We start from the raw sequence: 15,900 nt of genomic DNA, 5'->3' as shown, positions 1-15,900 counted from the left end.
AAATGCAACAGGTTAGTGAGGCAAGATCTTCCCTTGCAGAACCCATGCTGAGTCTTCCTCAATAACCCGTGTTCATCAATGTGCCTACTCATTCTGTCCTTGATAATGGTTTCTACCAACTTTCCCGGTATTGAAGTCAGACTGACTGGCCTGTAGTTTCCCGGATCTCCTCTGGAACCTTTTTTAAAGATGGGGGTGACATTTGCTACCTTCCAGTCCTCAGGAATGGAGGCAGATTTCAATGAAAGATTACAGATTTTTGTTAGAAGATCCACAAGTTCAACTTTGAGTTCCTTCAGAACTCTCGGATGTATGCCATCCGGACCCGGTGACTTATTAGTTTTTAATTTGTCTATCAGTTGTAGGACCTCCTCATTTGTCACCTCAATCTGACTCAGGTCTTTCAACACCCCTTCCAAAATTAGTGGTTCTGGGGCGGGCAAAAAGTTCTCGTCTTCTACAGTGAAGACGGAGGCAAAAAATTCATTTAGCTTTTCAGCCATTTCCCTATCCTCCTTCAGTAATCCTTTTACCCCATGGTCATCCAAGGGCCCCACTGCCTCCCTGGCTGGTTTCCTACTTCTAATATATTTGAAGAAAGTTTTATTGTTGGTCTTTATGTTTTTTGCAATATGCTCCTCATAGTCCCTTTTTGCCTGCCTGATCACAGTCTTGCATTTGATTTGCCACAGCCTGTGTTCCCTTTTACTAATCTCACTTGGACTGGTTTTCCACCGCTTAAAGGAGTCCTTCTTACCTTTTACAGCTTCCATTACTTTATTTGTTAACCACGCAGGCCTTTTCTTATGCCTGTTTGTGCCTTTCCTAACTTGTGGTATGTATTTTATCTGAGCTTCTAGGATTATAGTTTTAAATAGCGTCCAAGCTTTCTCAAGGGTTTTGACCGTATGTACCTTTCCTTTCAGTTTCTTCCTCACATGCCTCCTCATCTCAGTGTATTTACCCCTTTTAAAGTTAAACGTGGTTGTGGTGGTCTTTTTGGACAACTCCCTATTTATACAAACGGTGAAATCAATAACATTATGGTCACTGCTCCCAAGCGGCGCAATCACTTTTACATCTCTCACCAAGTCTTGGGCATTACTTAGGACCAAATCCAGGATCGCCCCACCCCTGGTAGGTTCTGAGACCATCTGCTCCATAGCACAGTCACAGTCTTGTAAACCTCTATCATGTCACCACGCAGTCGACGTTTCTCCAAGCTAAAGAGTCCCAAGCGTTTCAACCTTTCTTCATAGGGAAAGTGTTCCAGCCCTTTAATCATTCTAGTTGCCCTTTTCTGGACTTTCTCCAATGCTATAATATCCCTTTTGAGGTGTGGCGACCAGAACTGCACACAGTACTCCAAATGAGACCGCACCATCGATTTATACAGGGGCATTATGATACTGGCTGATTTGTTTTCAATTCCCTTCCTAATAATTCCCAGCATGGCGTTGGCCTTTTTTATTGCAAACGCACACTGTCTTGACATTTTCAGTGAGTTATCTACCACGACCCCAAGATCTTTCTCTTGGTCAGTCTCTGCCAGTTCATACCCCATCAACTTGTATTTGTAGCTGGGATTCTTGGCCCCAATGTGCATTACTTTGCACTTGGCCACACTGAACTGCATCTGCCACGTTGACGCCCACTCACCCAGCCTCAACAGGTCCTTTTGGAGTTCCTCACAATCCTCTCTGGTTCTCACTACCCTGAACAATTTAGTGTCATCTGCAAACTTGTCCACTTCACTGCTCACTCCCAACTCTAAATCATTTATGAACAAGTTAAAGAGCATGGGACCCAGTACCGAGCCCTGCGGCACCCCACTGCTTACCATCCTCCATTGCGAAGACTGTCCATTTATACTCACTCTCTTCTTCCTATTACTCAGCCAGTTTTTGATCCACAAGAGGACCTGTCCTTTTACTCCATGACTCTCAAGCTTTCTAAGGAGCCTTTGATGAGGAACTTTATCAAAAGCTTTCTGGAAGTCAAGGTAAACAACATCTATCGGGTCTCCTTTGTCCACATGTTTGTTCACCCCTTCAAAGAAATGTAACAGGTTAGTGAGGCAAGATCTTCCCTTACAGAACCCATGCTGAGTCTTCCTCAATAACCCGTGTTCATCAATGTGCCTACTCATTCTGTCCTTGATAATGCTTTCTACCAACTTTCCCGGTATTGAAGTCAGACTGACTGGCCTGTAATTTCCCGCATCTCCTCTGGAACCCTTTTTTAAAGATGGGGGTGACATTTGCTACCTTCCAGTCCTCAGGAACGGAGGCAGATTTCAATGAAAGATTACAGATTTTTGTCAAAAGATCCACAAGATCAACTTTGAGTTCTTTCAGAACTCTCGGATGTATGCTATCCAGACCCAGTGACTTATTAGTTTTTAATTTGTCTATCAGTTGTAGGACCTCCTCTTTTGTCACCTCAATCTGACTCAGGTCTTTCAACACCCCTTCCAAAATTAGTGGTTCTGGGGCGGGCAAAAAATTCTCATCTTCCACAGTGGAGGCAAAAAATTCATTCAGCTTCTCAGCCATTTCCCTATCCTTCAGTAATCCTTTTACCCCATGGTCATCCAAGGGCCCCACTGCCTCCCAGGCTGGTTTCCTACTTCTAATATATTTGAAGAAATTTTTATTGTTGGTCTTTATGTTTTCTGCAATATGCTCCTCAGTCCCTTTTTGCCTGCCTGATCACAGTCTTGCATTTGATTTGCCACAGCCTGTGTTCCCTTTTACTAATCTCACCTGGACTGGTTTTCCACTGCTTAAAGGAGTCCTTCTTACCTTTTACAGCTTCCATTACTTTGTTTGTTAACCATGCAGGCCTTTTCTTATGCCTGTTTGTGCCTTTTCTAACTTGTGGTATGTATTTTATCTGAGCTTCTAGGATTATAGTTTTAAATAGTCTCCAAGCTTCCCCAAGGGTTTTGACCGTATTTACCTTTCCTTTCAGTTTCCTCCTCACATGCCTTCTCAGAGAATTTACCCCTTTTAAAGTTTATCCCTTTTAAAGGGAGTCTGAGGGGGGGGGGGCGGGGAATGAGGGAATGCTGTTAGCAAGAGTGATATCATTTCTGGGGAAAACTTGGAAGTTCTGTCTAGGAATTGCCAGAAACTCTATGGTAACACGATAGAGTTTTCAGTGATTTGTTAAGAGGACTGACATCATTTTGGGTTTTTCCCAGAAGACATATCACACCATTTAATTTTCTCCCACTGCTGCTTCACGTAGTGGTGTGAAGAGAGGATTGCTGACACAAGATTTCCTGCCATAGCAGAAGACCTGTCAACCCTGTATGGTCCCCAAAGCAGCAAACAATAAAAAGTGGTAATTTATTAGACAGTATTCTTAGCTTCCATAGGAAATTAAAATTTCAATTTTAATATGTTTCACATTTTCTCATGTATTTCCTTTCAATATCTTTTTGCTTTTTTAAAAGTACACCACATACAGTAAAAGGTTCCATCTGGGTCTTGAAATCTCCAGCATTTTCCTTTGTAGTTTTGGCCTACTTTCTTAATATCTTTCGATGTTATATATCATCTCAGAAGATTTTGTACCAGTTTTTTCTTAATGGCTGGCTGGCTGAAAACTTAATTTCTTTTTCTCATAACTGTCCCCATTGCTGTGTAGATATCTGCTCTCTACAATTCTGCATCCATTTAATCATACATTTTTTAAATTCTGTTTCTAACTAGCTCACACTAATTCAGTTTAGAGGGAACATTGATCATCGGTATGAAAATTGTTCCTGAATGAGAATTTTGCCGCCAGTGTGGTTTATGTGGCTGTTTACTCCTGCCCTTTCTGAGTTAAGTTGGAGGTGGTTGGAGGAAGGAAGTCTTTAAAAATGCTCTGTATTTTTATTTATTTAAAATTTATACCATATCTCCTTGCTTTGTTCAAAGTGGGTTACAAGAAATAATTAAAGAACTTATCTACTAATCTAGAGATTCTCTCAGTCCAGCCATATTCAGGAAATGCTCTCTGGACAGCCTCACACAATTTCTGTCAACAAAGACCCTGTGGACCTTCTCTCTGGGAGACTGTTCCATAGTATTGTGTGTCCATCACACACATACAAGAAAAAGCAAGATGGTGGATAGAGATGATAGCATTTGAAACTTTTACTAAATATATATCTGAGCATCATTACTGAAGTGATGATACCAAACTCCTTTTATAAGAGCCCCATGTCGCAGAGTGTTAAAGCTGCAGTACTGCAGTCCTAAGCTCTGCTCACGACCTGAGTTCGATCCCCGGCAGAAGCAGAGTTTTCAGGTAGCAGGCTCAAGGTTGACTCAGCCTTTCCATCCTTCCGAGGTCGATAAAATGAGTACCCAGCTTGCTGGGGGGAAAGTGTAGATGACTGGGGAAGGCAATGGCAAACCACCCTATAAAAATTCTGCCATGAAAATGTTGTGAAAGGAACGTCACCCCAGTGTCGGAAATGACTGGTGCTTGCACAGGGAACCTTTCCTTTCCTTTTAAATTAAATCATCCATAACTTCAGATACCAGATATCCACCTCGGTATGTATAATCTATGATACGTCATGGATTTTCCAGTTTATTTATATTAAGCAGATTTTTCTATTTTACTTTAAGAAGGTATTGCATTGTAGCAAGAGAGCTTTTTCATGGTTTAATTTATTTAACAAACTTTTTCTTCACTGCTGGATAGAAAGAAATCCAGACTTCCTTCTCAGACATTGTTAATTGCACTTCTCCTTTGTTGTCTTTGAAAAATGCTGATGTGCTTTATTTTTTTTAAAAAAATCTCTTTTTATGAATATTGTAGCAAATCAAACAAGAACTCAAACTGGCAGAAACACTGTTTTAGGTGGCCCATTTACCATTGTGTTTTTCATAACATCTAAGTATTTCTAGATATGTTCTTAGTAAGGACAACCACATTACAGTGAGATTTCTTCCCTAAATTCTTGTGTTCCCAAATGGCCAGAAAACAGTTTGTAAATTGCTGCACTGAACAGCTACACTGTACTGAAGAATAGTTGACCAATAGCAGTATCCTCAGTGTCTGTGTTTGTGCATTTGTTCATACTTCATGCATTCACTGTACAGAAAATGTTAGTTAGAGGTTCACAGCTAAGAGGCGGGAAATGTTATCTTTAATGTGCTTTCTCTCTTTCTTTCTTTCCTGCAGAGCCACGAGGATTTTTTGATCATACAATAAACTGTATAAGTGCAGGCATAGCTGAGAGGAGGCTACAAGGTACTTGCCCACCAATTGGCCGTGGAAATTTTGGAAAGCCATTCTTTAGTACAAACTGCTACAATTCTCCATTTATAAACTCCCGAGCTGGTTTTCATACTATTCACTCAGAGAACAGCCCAGTAAAGCCAAGGATTGTTACTGTAGTAAAACCTTGTGGTCATACGGTAAGGAAGATAACTTTGCTTCTAAATCGGCGTTCTGTTCAGTCATTTGAACAGCTGATTGCTGACATCTCGGAAGCTCTAGGATTTCCACGCTGGAAGAATGACCGTGTGCGAAAACTATACAATTTAAAGGGAAGGGAAATTAGAAGCATTTCTGACTTCTTTAGAGAAGGTGATGCATTCATAGCTATGGGGAAGGAACAGCTAACCCTGAAGAACCTTGAAGTGGCAATCCGAGAACTTTATCCTGACAACCCTTATGCTCCCACTGCTGGAACTACTCTTACTGGAATCACACAGAACTGGGAACAACCACAAAAGCCCAAGAACAGGTCACATGAAAAGACTTCCAGGATGGAAAATGGCCTTGAGCCTATACTGGCCAAGAATTGCATGGAACCCTTATCTCCAAAACTGATAAACAGACATGAAGTAAAAGCTCAAACCAAGGTCAGGCAAGAGGAGAAGGTGAGAAGCAAAAAGAAATGGTCTAGAGACAGCTGGAATGGAGAGCCTTCTAGAAAAGCTAGAGAAATGGAAAGGTATTTTGACCAAGACAGACATCCTGAAAGCACAGCAGAGGAGAGCTCAGATATGATAATTAGATGTGAGAAATGCCAAAGAGAGAGGCAACTTCGGCAAAGATTGCAGAAAGAAAGACCAGCTGATCTTCCATTTGATAACAGGGATATGAATATGAAAGTATGTCAAAGATACCATGTAGAAAAGACTATGAAATTGCGAAACTGCAGGAGACTATCTGAAAATTCAGCAGAAGAAGATGAAACTATGTGGAGTGATGCTGGTTGTCAGAGTACGTGGACAGCCCCACAAAACCATGCCCCTGAAGAGATGGAGAAGCCAAAGAGGAATGTTGAGAGGCAGCAGACCCTGCAGAGCCATGAAAGTCATGACAAAGAATTAGCAAAGGTGAAGATGAAGCCCATAGAAAATCAACGCACCATTGTAGGAGATGCTTATGAACTGAAAAAAGAGCACAGAAAATGTTCTAGAGTGAATCAAAGCTGCTGGTTGCTGAAGGGTTCTGAAATGGATGCCGATAAGCTGCCAAAAATCCAGGGGAAGAGAGAAGAGGTACGGAAATCAAAAGAGGAAACAGTTGGAGGAGAAGAGAAGGTGGGACATGGAGAATGTGAACGAACAGGGCATGAAAAGGAGGGCGAAATTAAAGGCAAAGAAGAAGAGAACAGTTCAAACAGGACCAGTGATAAGAGGCTGAAACATGAGGTTCAGAGCAGAGCAGATGTGGAGAAATGCTATGAGATTGGAAGAACTATTGGCGATGGCAACTTTGCCATTGTGATGGAGTGCCATCACCGCAACAACAATCAGAACTATGCCATGAAGATCATTGATAAGTCTAAACTGAAAGGAAAGGAAGACATGCTAGAAAATGAAATTGTGATCATCAGGAGTCTTTCGCACCCCAACATTGTCAGCCTGATAGAAGTATTTGAAACTGAAGCAGAGATCTATCTAATTATGGAGTACATTCCTGGTGGGGACTTGTTTGATGCCATCATTGAGAGTGTGAAATTTACTGAGCGTGATGCTGCTCTCATGATGACTGATTTGTGTGAAGCTCTGGTTTATATTCATGGGAAGAACATAGTCCATAGAGATCTCAAGCCAGAAAATCTTCTAGTAAGTATTGAAAATGTTCTCTCTCAATCAGTTGAAGTCTTACACACACACACACATATCTATGTCTCTGTGGGTGGGTGTTTTTGTCTATTTTTATTTCATTTATACCCTGCCTCCCTAGCGAGGATCAAAGTGGCTTATGTCCTCCTCCATTTTGTGTGCACACATGGGAAATATTGATGATCAAATATATTTGTTTATGGGGAACTACAGCTGCAGGAATAGCATAGAAAAATGTTGCAAGACATCATTATTACGAAAGAAAGTATAGAAGGGAGAAGGCTCCCAAGAGATCTATTTTAAGCCATCATTTGCTAGCCTGTTTGTTGTGTTTTGGACAAGAATATAAAAATTATCAGAAAAGGCATGGGTTAGAGCTGTGGCAGACCATCTGTTATTCAATCCCCAGCACCTCCCATTAAAAGGATCAGGTAGTGGGTGATGTGAAAGACTGCTGCCAGTCAGAACAGACAGTGCTGACATTGGTAGACCAATGGTCTGATTCAGTATAAGGCAGCTTCATGGGTTCTCATTAAGTGGATTGAAGGTGTTCCTGAAGAGTCAGGTGCTAAAATGCACAAGATGAGGAACATCACATATCTACATGATCGGTAGATATTCCTTTCCAAGCAACAGCAGCTAACCAATTGTGCTGAAAAGACGCTTTTCTTAATTGGGGTAGGTTCCTCTTACAATATTATGGTACATAATTCCTGATGCCACCTTCTTCTGTTTTCAGTCACAGTGTCTTACTGGAGCCATTTTCCTGAGGTCAGGAGATCTTGTCTATTATCTGGGTTATCGCAGGCTGTTAGGCAGCTTCTACTGTGCCTTCCATCTTTCTGAGGAGAAGGATAGATTTCTGTTTCATAGGAGTAACATAATGGCTGAGGCCTGATCTCAGCCACCTCAGGCAGACTGACAATGGGATATTGCACAGTCACACTATTTTGGCATCTCATTCTTTAACTCCTGTCATTGTTTGACTGTGATACTAAAAGTACAGTGACTGCATCTCTCTTCCTCCCACACATCTTTTTCTCAATCCACAGCCACATTTCTTCCATCTTCTTTCTTAAGGAGATTGATGCTAAGTACCAGAGTTTCAAGATAATACAATAAATAACAGATTAACCGCTCTCAGACTGAAGGCTTTTTGCATCAGAATATAAGCCTGGGGTGGGGAGAGCGCCTGTTGATACTGATGAGTAGTGAGTGGGAATTTAAAGGGGGAAAGGGAGAGAAAGTGCAGGTAGGCCTTGGTTGTGACTGGCCTACATCTCAGCTGGTGCTCTTTCTCTCTGTCTCTCGCACCCCATTAAATAATCTCCCTGGTAGTAGTTTTGTACCACCTTTGAGCTGTAAATAGACTAAAGGACACTGCAGCTGGGGAACTGGGTTAATGAAGGAAGATCAGGGGAACAGCAGTATTTTTTCACACCCATGAATGTACTTTGGGAGAGGGAGTCAGCGCAGAGAGAGGTCTGGAACAAAGCAGAAGGATGAAGACATACAAAATGGTGAGAGAGTTTAGGATTGAAGAGGAATGACCTGAGAGTGGGAAATAAATTTCTGACAATGGGAGCAAGTATTTTGGATTAAGCATACTGTTTTAGTGCAGAATTTATGTCGATACTTCTGCTACGATGTTGCATCACATCTCAAACTCTCAATTATGCCCAAGACTGAGTGGTTTTTCTTCCTTCCTTCCACATACCTTTCAACATGATCCATTGTGTCCCATTGACCAGCATAAAACTTTTAACTTTATCTCTTATTCCTTCCTCTCCTTTGACATGAAATGCATCAGGGGTAGCAACAGAGCAGTTTTAATGGCTGAAATGTGGGTTTGTAAAAACCTTATGCCTCAACACTTTTGTATGCTACAGTCATTCAAAACATAATTAAATGGATTAAGTGCTAACTCTGCTAGCTTAGATTTTATTGAAATAAGCTAGGGAAGCTTCTGACAAATATTTGAATGTCATTTGGCTCCTAGCAAGAGTTCTGGAAATGGAAAAGCCCGAGGGAAGCCTGATTGGGGCAGGGGGCAATGGTGTGAAGTGATTGTAATGCAGTATGTGAAAAAAGGCATGTGGTCCTGTAATACTGAGGGCTTAGTGTGAACACAGGCAGGGATTGAGGGCAAAGGTGGCCACCAGTGCTAGCCTGGCTAAGTGTACAAGGCATAAGGTATTTAGAAGGGTCAGGCAGTTTAGCTCCTTAGAAAACAGAAGATGTCTCTTCTCCCTCTTCCCTTGCTCCAGACAAATCCTGTTTCAGTTGGAGAAGAAGAAATTGGATTTATACTCTGTCCTTCTCTACTCAAAGGAGTCTCAGAGTGACTTACAATCTCCTTTTCCTTCCTTCCCTGCAACAGACACCCTGTGAAGTAGGTGGAGCTGAGAGAGCTCTGACAGAAACTGTCAGAACAGCTCTGCAAGATCTTGTGACTGACTTAAGGCCACATCAGCAGGTGCATACGGAGGAGTGGGAAATCAAATCCAGTTCTCCCAGATATGAGTTCATGCACTTAACCACTATACCAGACTGGTGAGAGGGTGCAAGACAGCTGTCAGGACAAATTCTCCTTTTCCTTCCTGCCTGTGCCATTCTTAATCTTGTTATGGGACATAAGTCTCTCAATCTGTGTGTGCCTCCCTCCCCAATCTCTGTGGTGTCTTGCACCTCAGCCCTGTCTTCCAGTCTCTCTCCTTGCCTCTCCCCCAATATACTTTGGCAGTTCGCAGGATGCTTCTCTCTTGCTCTAGTCTGTACTGAAAAATAATTGGGGAGGGGACCACCAGTGTGCATACATAAGCATTACATATCTGAAGCTGGAACTTACCTGCTGCTTTGTTGAGTTCTGTTGCTTAAATCTTTGACAATCTAAGCTGTGTACTGTACACAGAGGCTTGAGCAGGACTCATGTAGTCCAGGTAAGTTCCCTAATGTTGTGTGTGCGTGTGTTCTTCAAGGGCTACTCACACACATCTTTTACAAATTTTTTAAAAGTGTGAATATGGCAGATGGAGATTGCAAATTTTTATTTATTTTTATTTTATCAGATTTATATCCCACCCTCCCCTAACGGGCTCAGGGTGGCATAATACATAATACAAATGTGTATTATGTAGGCTTACTAGTTAAGGAGCTCTTATTCTCTGCAGTATGTTTGTTGATTTATACAACTGATGGGGAAACTGGCATTTGCCTCCCTGTGATTTGTGATGTAGGTTACAGAGCCATAAAATTGGGCATGTTTATGGCTCACTAAGAAGAGGCCTCATTAATTGGATTGCATTTCATTTGGCCAAGATAATAGTATTTGGGGCACACATTACAAGAAGAGGTGGATGGATGGGGAACCCAGCAATTCTTTGTGTTTAGGGTTGCCTCCATTCAAGTTAAAAAATAAACAATAATATTAATTAATTATGTTACATCTGTCCTGTGCTCCCTTCTGACTATCTGGTGTCTGGTAATGTACAAACAGGCTGCACAAAGTTACTGCATTAAAGGATGTGCATAACAGGAACCAAGCAGTTGTTTTAGCTTGTAGTGGTAGAACAAAATTCAAGTGCAATAGCAGTTTGGAGACCAACAACATTTTCCAGGGTGCAAGCTTTTGTGAGTCATAGCTCACTTTGACAGATACCTGGAAACAGTTACAAGGGAGAGAGTAATCTACAATATATGTCCTCTAGTTAGAACTAGAAATTTTCAGTTTGAATGTAAAGACTGATTAGAAATACTTCTAAAAATGCTTTTAGAATTAGAGGGTTTTTAAATCTTCCTACACAAATAGAATGCTTCAGAGAGTATATGGTTTGAAGGAATGTGTACAGAAAGTAATTTCTACAGTAACAGCTGGGCTTGTTTCTGTTCCTTTGGTTTTATGCGGCCCAAGGAACATATCAGGAATGTTGTTGCTCTTCTGCATGGATGCCCTGAAATGGCAGTATAGGGTTGCCATCTTGTGTTGCCAGAAGGTATAGCAGAGGAAAATGCAAAGGCTCTAAGCCTGCAGTTATTCTACATGGAGGGATACTTGCATCTTTGAAGTCACTAAATGTCTTGCTATTTGTATGATACACATGCATGTGCATAACAAATATTGTTGCATTACATCATAAGATATAAAGGCCTACCTTATGTTGATTTAGAATTTTGGGGGTCAAGTATTAAAAACCCTGCAATATATGCTTATGAAGAAGTTGGCATGCCAGCAAACAAAAAGGGAGGGGGGGAGGATGAGCAAGGCCATTTGGCACACTGATCCCCAGTGGTACTGCCACCTCCTGAGGGGCTTGCCACAGAAGCTCATTGGGTGACCTTGGGCTCATCACTCTCGCAGCCCAACTTACCTCACGGGATTGTTGCTGTGAAGAAGGGCTTTTTTTTGGTAGCAGGAACTCCTTTGCATATTAGGCCACACACTCCTGATGTAGCCAGTCCTGGAGCTTACAGTAGGCCTTATACTAAGAGCCCTGTAAGCTCTTGGAGGATTGGCTACATCAGGGTTTTGTGGCCTAATGTGCAAAGGATTCCTGCTACCAAAAAAGCCCTGGGTAGATTGATGTGATAAGCTGCTTTGAGTCCCTGTTGGGGAAAAGCAGGGTATAAACATAAGCTTGCCCTGGTATTTTAGGTGGAAAATTAGTTAAAATGAGCAAAGTGGTTTGGTGTGCTTAAGGTTGCCTATTGCTGATTTAGACCATTGGTCAGTAATGTCTAGCCCAGCTGAAGCTGATCTCCTGGGACCCATGCAGTTGTATGCTCCTGCCCTGCTCTTGATATCCTTTTCAAATAGAGAAGTCCAATATAGAATGTGGGACCTTTTGAATGCAGCAGATGCTGTACCACTAAGCTGTGACCATAGCTCCAACAGTTTGGTGTAGTGGTTAAGTACATGGACTCTTATCTGGGAGAACTGGGTTTGATTCCCCGCTCCCCCACATGCATCTGGTGATGTGATCTTGGGTCAGCCACAAGTTCCCTCAGAGCTGTTGTGCTCAAGAGCAGTTTCTGGCAGAGCTCTCTCAGCCCCACTTATCTCACAGGGTGTCTGTTGTGGGGGAGGAAGGTAGAGGAGGTTGTAAGCCGCTCTGAGACTCCAATATCATCATCATCTTCTAAATATCCCACTTGGAATAGCTGGACTCTATCATTACTTATCCACTGTATAGAGGAAAGGCTTGTGAGTCTTTGGTGGCACCTGTGGAGTTTACTTACTACAGTAGCATAACAGGCTGCCATGTTCAAAGCGACATTGTTATCTGTGTAGCTATTGTCTCTTGGGGAAGGGTTATTTGCAACAGGTTACTGAAGGATATGGGATCTACTACCTTTGGTTACTGTATAAATTTGGTTATTCTGTAAATACGTATTCATTTTGGAAATGGGACAGCTTGATCTGGATTCTCTTTTTGCCTATGCAGGTTCAGCGTAATCCAGATAAAACAACAACGTTGAAACTAGCAGATTTTGGCCTTGCGAGACAGGTGACCAGGCCTATCTTTACTGTGTGTGGAACTCCAACTTACGTTGCCCCTGAAATACTTGCTGAAAATGGTGAATATGAAACTGTAACTATATCAGTTTCCTTTGTGCATTGTTCAGTTGAACAAATATTTGCCTCTGACAAACATCTACTATGAAATGTCATTAATTTGCATTCAGTACAAGTGTCTCTGGAAACCTGTCTTATCGGACTGGAAAAAAATCAGACTTGGGATGATTACCATTTACTGGAACTCAGTGAGAAATATCCCATGAGTCAAACTGACATTGTCTGTTTTTGACCCTAAATTTATTTATTTACTTATTGAATTTGTATCCTGCCCTTCCCACAAGCAGGCTCAGGGTGGGTTCCATCATATATCTGTAGCAATTAAAACCACAACATTCTAAAGTTACAAATCAGCAAAAATTCCACAAATAATTCCTCCAATTGAAGTAACCACGAATAGTTTCTCCAGAGTTCAGCATAGCAATTTGTGCTTCAACAGATGTCATTTGGGGTCCTAGGCCCAAGGGGGGGCCTGATAACAAGGGGATGCCAGCTGCCTCAACTAAAGGCCTGGTGGAAGAGCTCCATTATGCAAGCCCTGCAGAACCGAAATAAGTCCCGCAGGGCCGTGATCTGTAATGGTAGCTCATTCCACCAGGTGGGGGCCAGGGCCAAAAAAGCCTTGGCCTTACTTGAGGCAAATCAGAGGTTCCTGGGGCCAGGAACCATTAAGAGGTGTTGATTGGTAGATCATAGAGTCCTATGGAGATCATATGGAGAGATGCAGTTCCAAAAGATGTCTTAAGTACAATGTGTTTAAATGTCTTAATTCTTTGTTTATCTCAAAGTTTCTGGATTTACTTTTCTTTACCTCTAGGCTATGGACTAGAAGTGGACATGTGGGCTACTGGTGTAATACTCTACATTTTGCTTTGTGGTTTCCCTCCATTTCGGAGCCATGAACGAGATCAAGAGGAGCTATTCCAAATTATACAGCTTGGGCATTATGAATTTCTCTCACCATACTGGGACAACATTTCAGCTGGTAAGCTTTGTAAAAAAAAAAATGCCTGAAGAGTTTGTAGCCTGATTTGCACATGGTTTGGTGATTATACCAGTGGCTGTGTCCATGTGCTTTTAACTCGTTGCCATTGAAAGTGCAGAAATGTTCTCAGTGGCTGCAGATCTGATAATTTTTTTTGCCTGCTTAAAAAACAAAGTAGCACTTGTTGATATAGCGCTACTGCATTATAGCACAATAGCTGCTACCATTTTTTAAGCTGACAGAAACCCTGGTGGTGGTCGAAATGGTGGCTTTGTATGGATGGTGAAGGAAAACAGCAGTGGCTGTAGGCATGGAGGTTTTGACATCTGCTCATTCTTATCTACACTGTGGGGAAATCTGCTTTGACCCTGACGTTTCTAGAAATATTGGCGCACCATGGGAAACCATGGAAGGCACACTAATGCCTGGTGATGAAATAGTGATGCTCTGAAAAGCTTCGCTCCCATCTGAGAGCAGGGGTTGAATAAATTCTCTGTATGGAGCAGCCAATGTAACATCTTGGTATTTCCATGGCATTCTGAGAGTGTGGTTTTTATTGTTAATGACATGTTTCAGGGCTTTACATCTGAAAATACAGACTTGAAAAATGTGTGGTAGCAGAAGCAGCTACATAGTGTGAGCTGATGCTTTTCTATCACAGAATTCAGTATGAATTGCATTGAATTTAGGGTGTTAAATTATGATGTATGGGGGAGGGCAGTGTAAATTTCAAGATTTTCCCATGCTGTTTTTGTGAAACTCCTCCCCCACATTATCAATGAAGGTTTGCTGGAACTAACTCTGATATTTAAGAAAATGCGAATTGATTTTTAATATTGAGCTTTTAATTATTTTAATGTAAAAATTAGGATGGGGATCAGAGACTTCTCACATGATGCCTTCTACAAGCCATCTGACTCTTTCTGAGTATTTAAACCCACGTGCCTGTATCATTCCACCAGGTGGAGGCCAGGTCCTTCATAGCACTGCTGTGTTCTGTTGTGTTCCTTGTTACTATGTCTTTCCAGTTTCAAAAAATGGCGTTTTTGAAAGCTAGCCCATGTTAATCCCTGCTCTTGTATTTGTGCCAAATAGCTGCAAAAGACCTGATAAGCGGACTCCTTGTGGTGGATCCTCAAAAGCGTTACACTGCGCAGCAGGTTCTTCAGCATCTGTGGATCCAGACTGCTGGAAAAAATAGCAGCAGAAATCTTCAGAGGGAGGTGACTCTCAATCTTGAGCGCCACTTTCGGAGCCAGCGCAAGAAAGAAGCAACCAGTGAAGATCATAAAGAGTGTGTCCAAACAGTTGTCATTTGAACAATGAGTCTACTGTGCAAAATGCATGGTCTCTGGGGTTTTGTTTTTTGTTCAGATATAAGGATGGAGCTCAGCTGTTTTGAAGCTGAAGCTAACTATGCAAAGCACTGATTGGCTGCCTGGTTCCCTGTGATGTCACAAGGCTAGTATTAAATATCCTTTTGAATGAAAAGATATATGCTGCATTCTTTTTTTAAAACGGCTTGCCAGAAATGTGGAGGGCAGGGCAGGACAATTGTCTTGATCACCATTCTGTTCATTAAGCATTTTGTCTATCACTGACATTCTCAACGTGGGAGGAAAGTGGGCTCAAATCCCTTGGTGAAATATGCACTGTGACCCGTCCGTTCTGCACCTCTTTGCACACCCAAAGACTGCTTTAGTGTTAGTCTAATTCCTGAACACATTCCCCTGTCTTCTTTTTGAAGAGCAGGACTATGCTTTGTTCCTGCTGAGGCACTTAAAAATAGATTTAAATGTGCTGAAAAACTGTAAAGGCCTTGTCCAACTGCTGATGAAATCTCTCAATATTTCATTTTATCTATTGTCAGTTTTGGCCAGGATCAGAAGAGCTACTTGAAATAAATCTGGATGCTTGGATATAACAGTGGCCAATGGGATTTTGGACAAAATCATGGGATTCTATGTTAGGAAGATTCAAGTCCAGTAGCACCTTAAAGACTGACAAGGTTTCTAAGGTGTAAGCTTTTGAGAGCCAAAGCACCCTTCATGAGATACCCGGCACACGGCTGCCTACCTAAAAGGACTCTGTGTGTGCGTGTGTGTATAGTTCTTAAATTCAACTTAGTTTCAAAGGTGTTTGTGATCACATGGGGGGGCACGATTGAGTATCTGTGACATACAGAACAGGTTATATGGTTCTTTGGATCCTGGCTATTGAATTCAGTCTTGGTGGTCTGTTTTCTTTGTATAGTT

The 15,900-nt window shown here is 41.8% G+C and overlaps 1 protein-coding gene across 1 annotated transcript in view; it reads left to right on the top strand.

Annotated features, from left to right (window-relative positions):
• Positions 1–15,136, top strand: part of DCLK3 (doublecortin like kinase 3) — a 36,450-nt gene extending 21,314 nt beyond the window's left edge. Inside the window, exons 2-5 of the mRNA XM_060247603.1 lie at positions 5,188–7,088; positions 12,530–12,662; positions 13,478–13,645; positions 14,741–15,136. Coding sequence (XP_060103586.1) covers positions 5,188–7,088; positions 12,530–12,662; positions 13,478–13,645; positions 14,741–14,964 — 2,426 coding nt within the window. The 3' untranslated portion in view covers positions 14,965–15,136. The remainder of the gene's footprint in view (positions 1–5,187; positions 7,089–12,529; positions 12,663–13,477; positions 13,646–14,740) is intronic.
• The last annotated feature ends 764 nt before the right edge of the window (positions 15,137–15,900 follow it).

Source organism: Heteronotia binoei, chromosome 10, assembly GCF_032191835.1.
Source record: "Heteronotia binoei isolate CCM8104 ecotype False Entrance Well chromosome 10, APGP_CSIRO_Hbin_v1, whole genome shotgun sequence".
In the NCBI taxonomy this organism is placed as follows: Eukaryota; Metazoa; Chordata; class Lepidosauria; order Squamata; family Gekkonidae; genus Heteronotia; species Heteronotia binoei.
The sequence above is the reverse complement of the archived record's forward strand: the minus strand, read 5'-3'. Positions and strand labels throughout refer to the sequence as shown.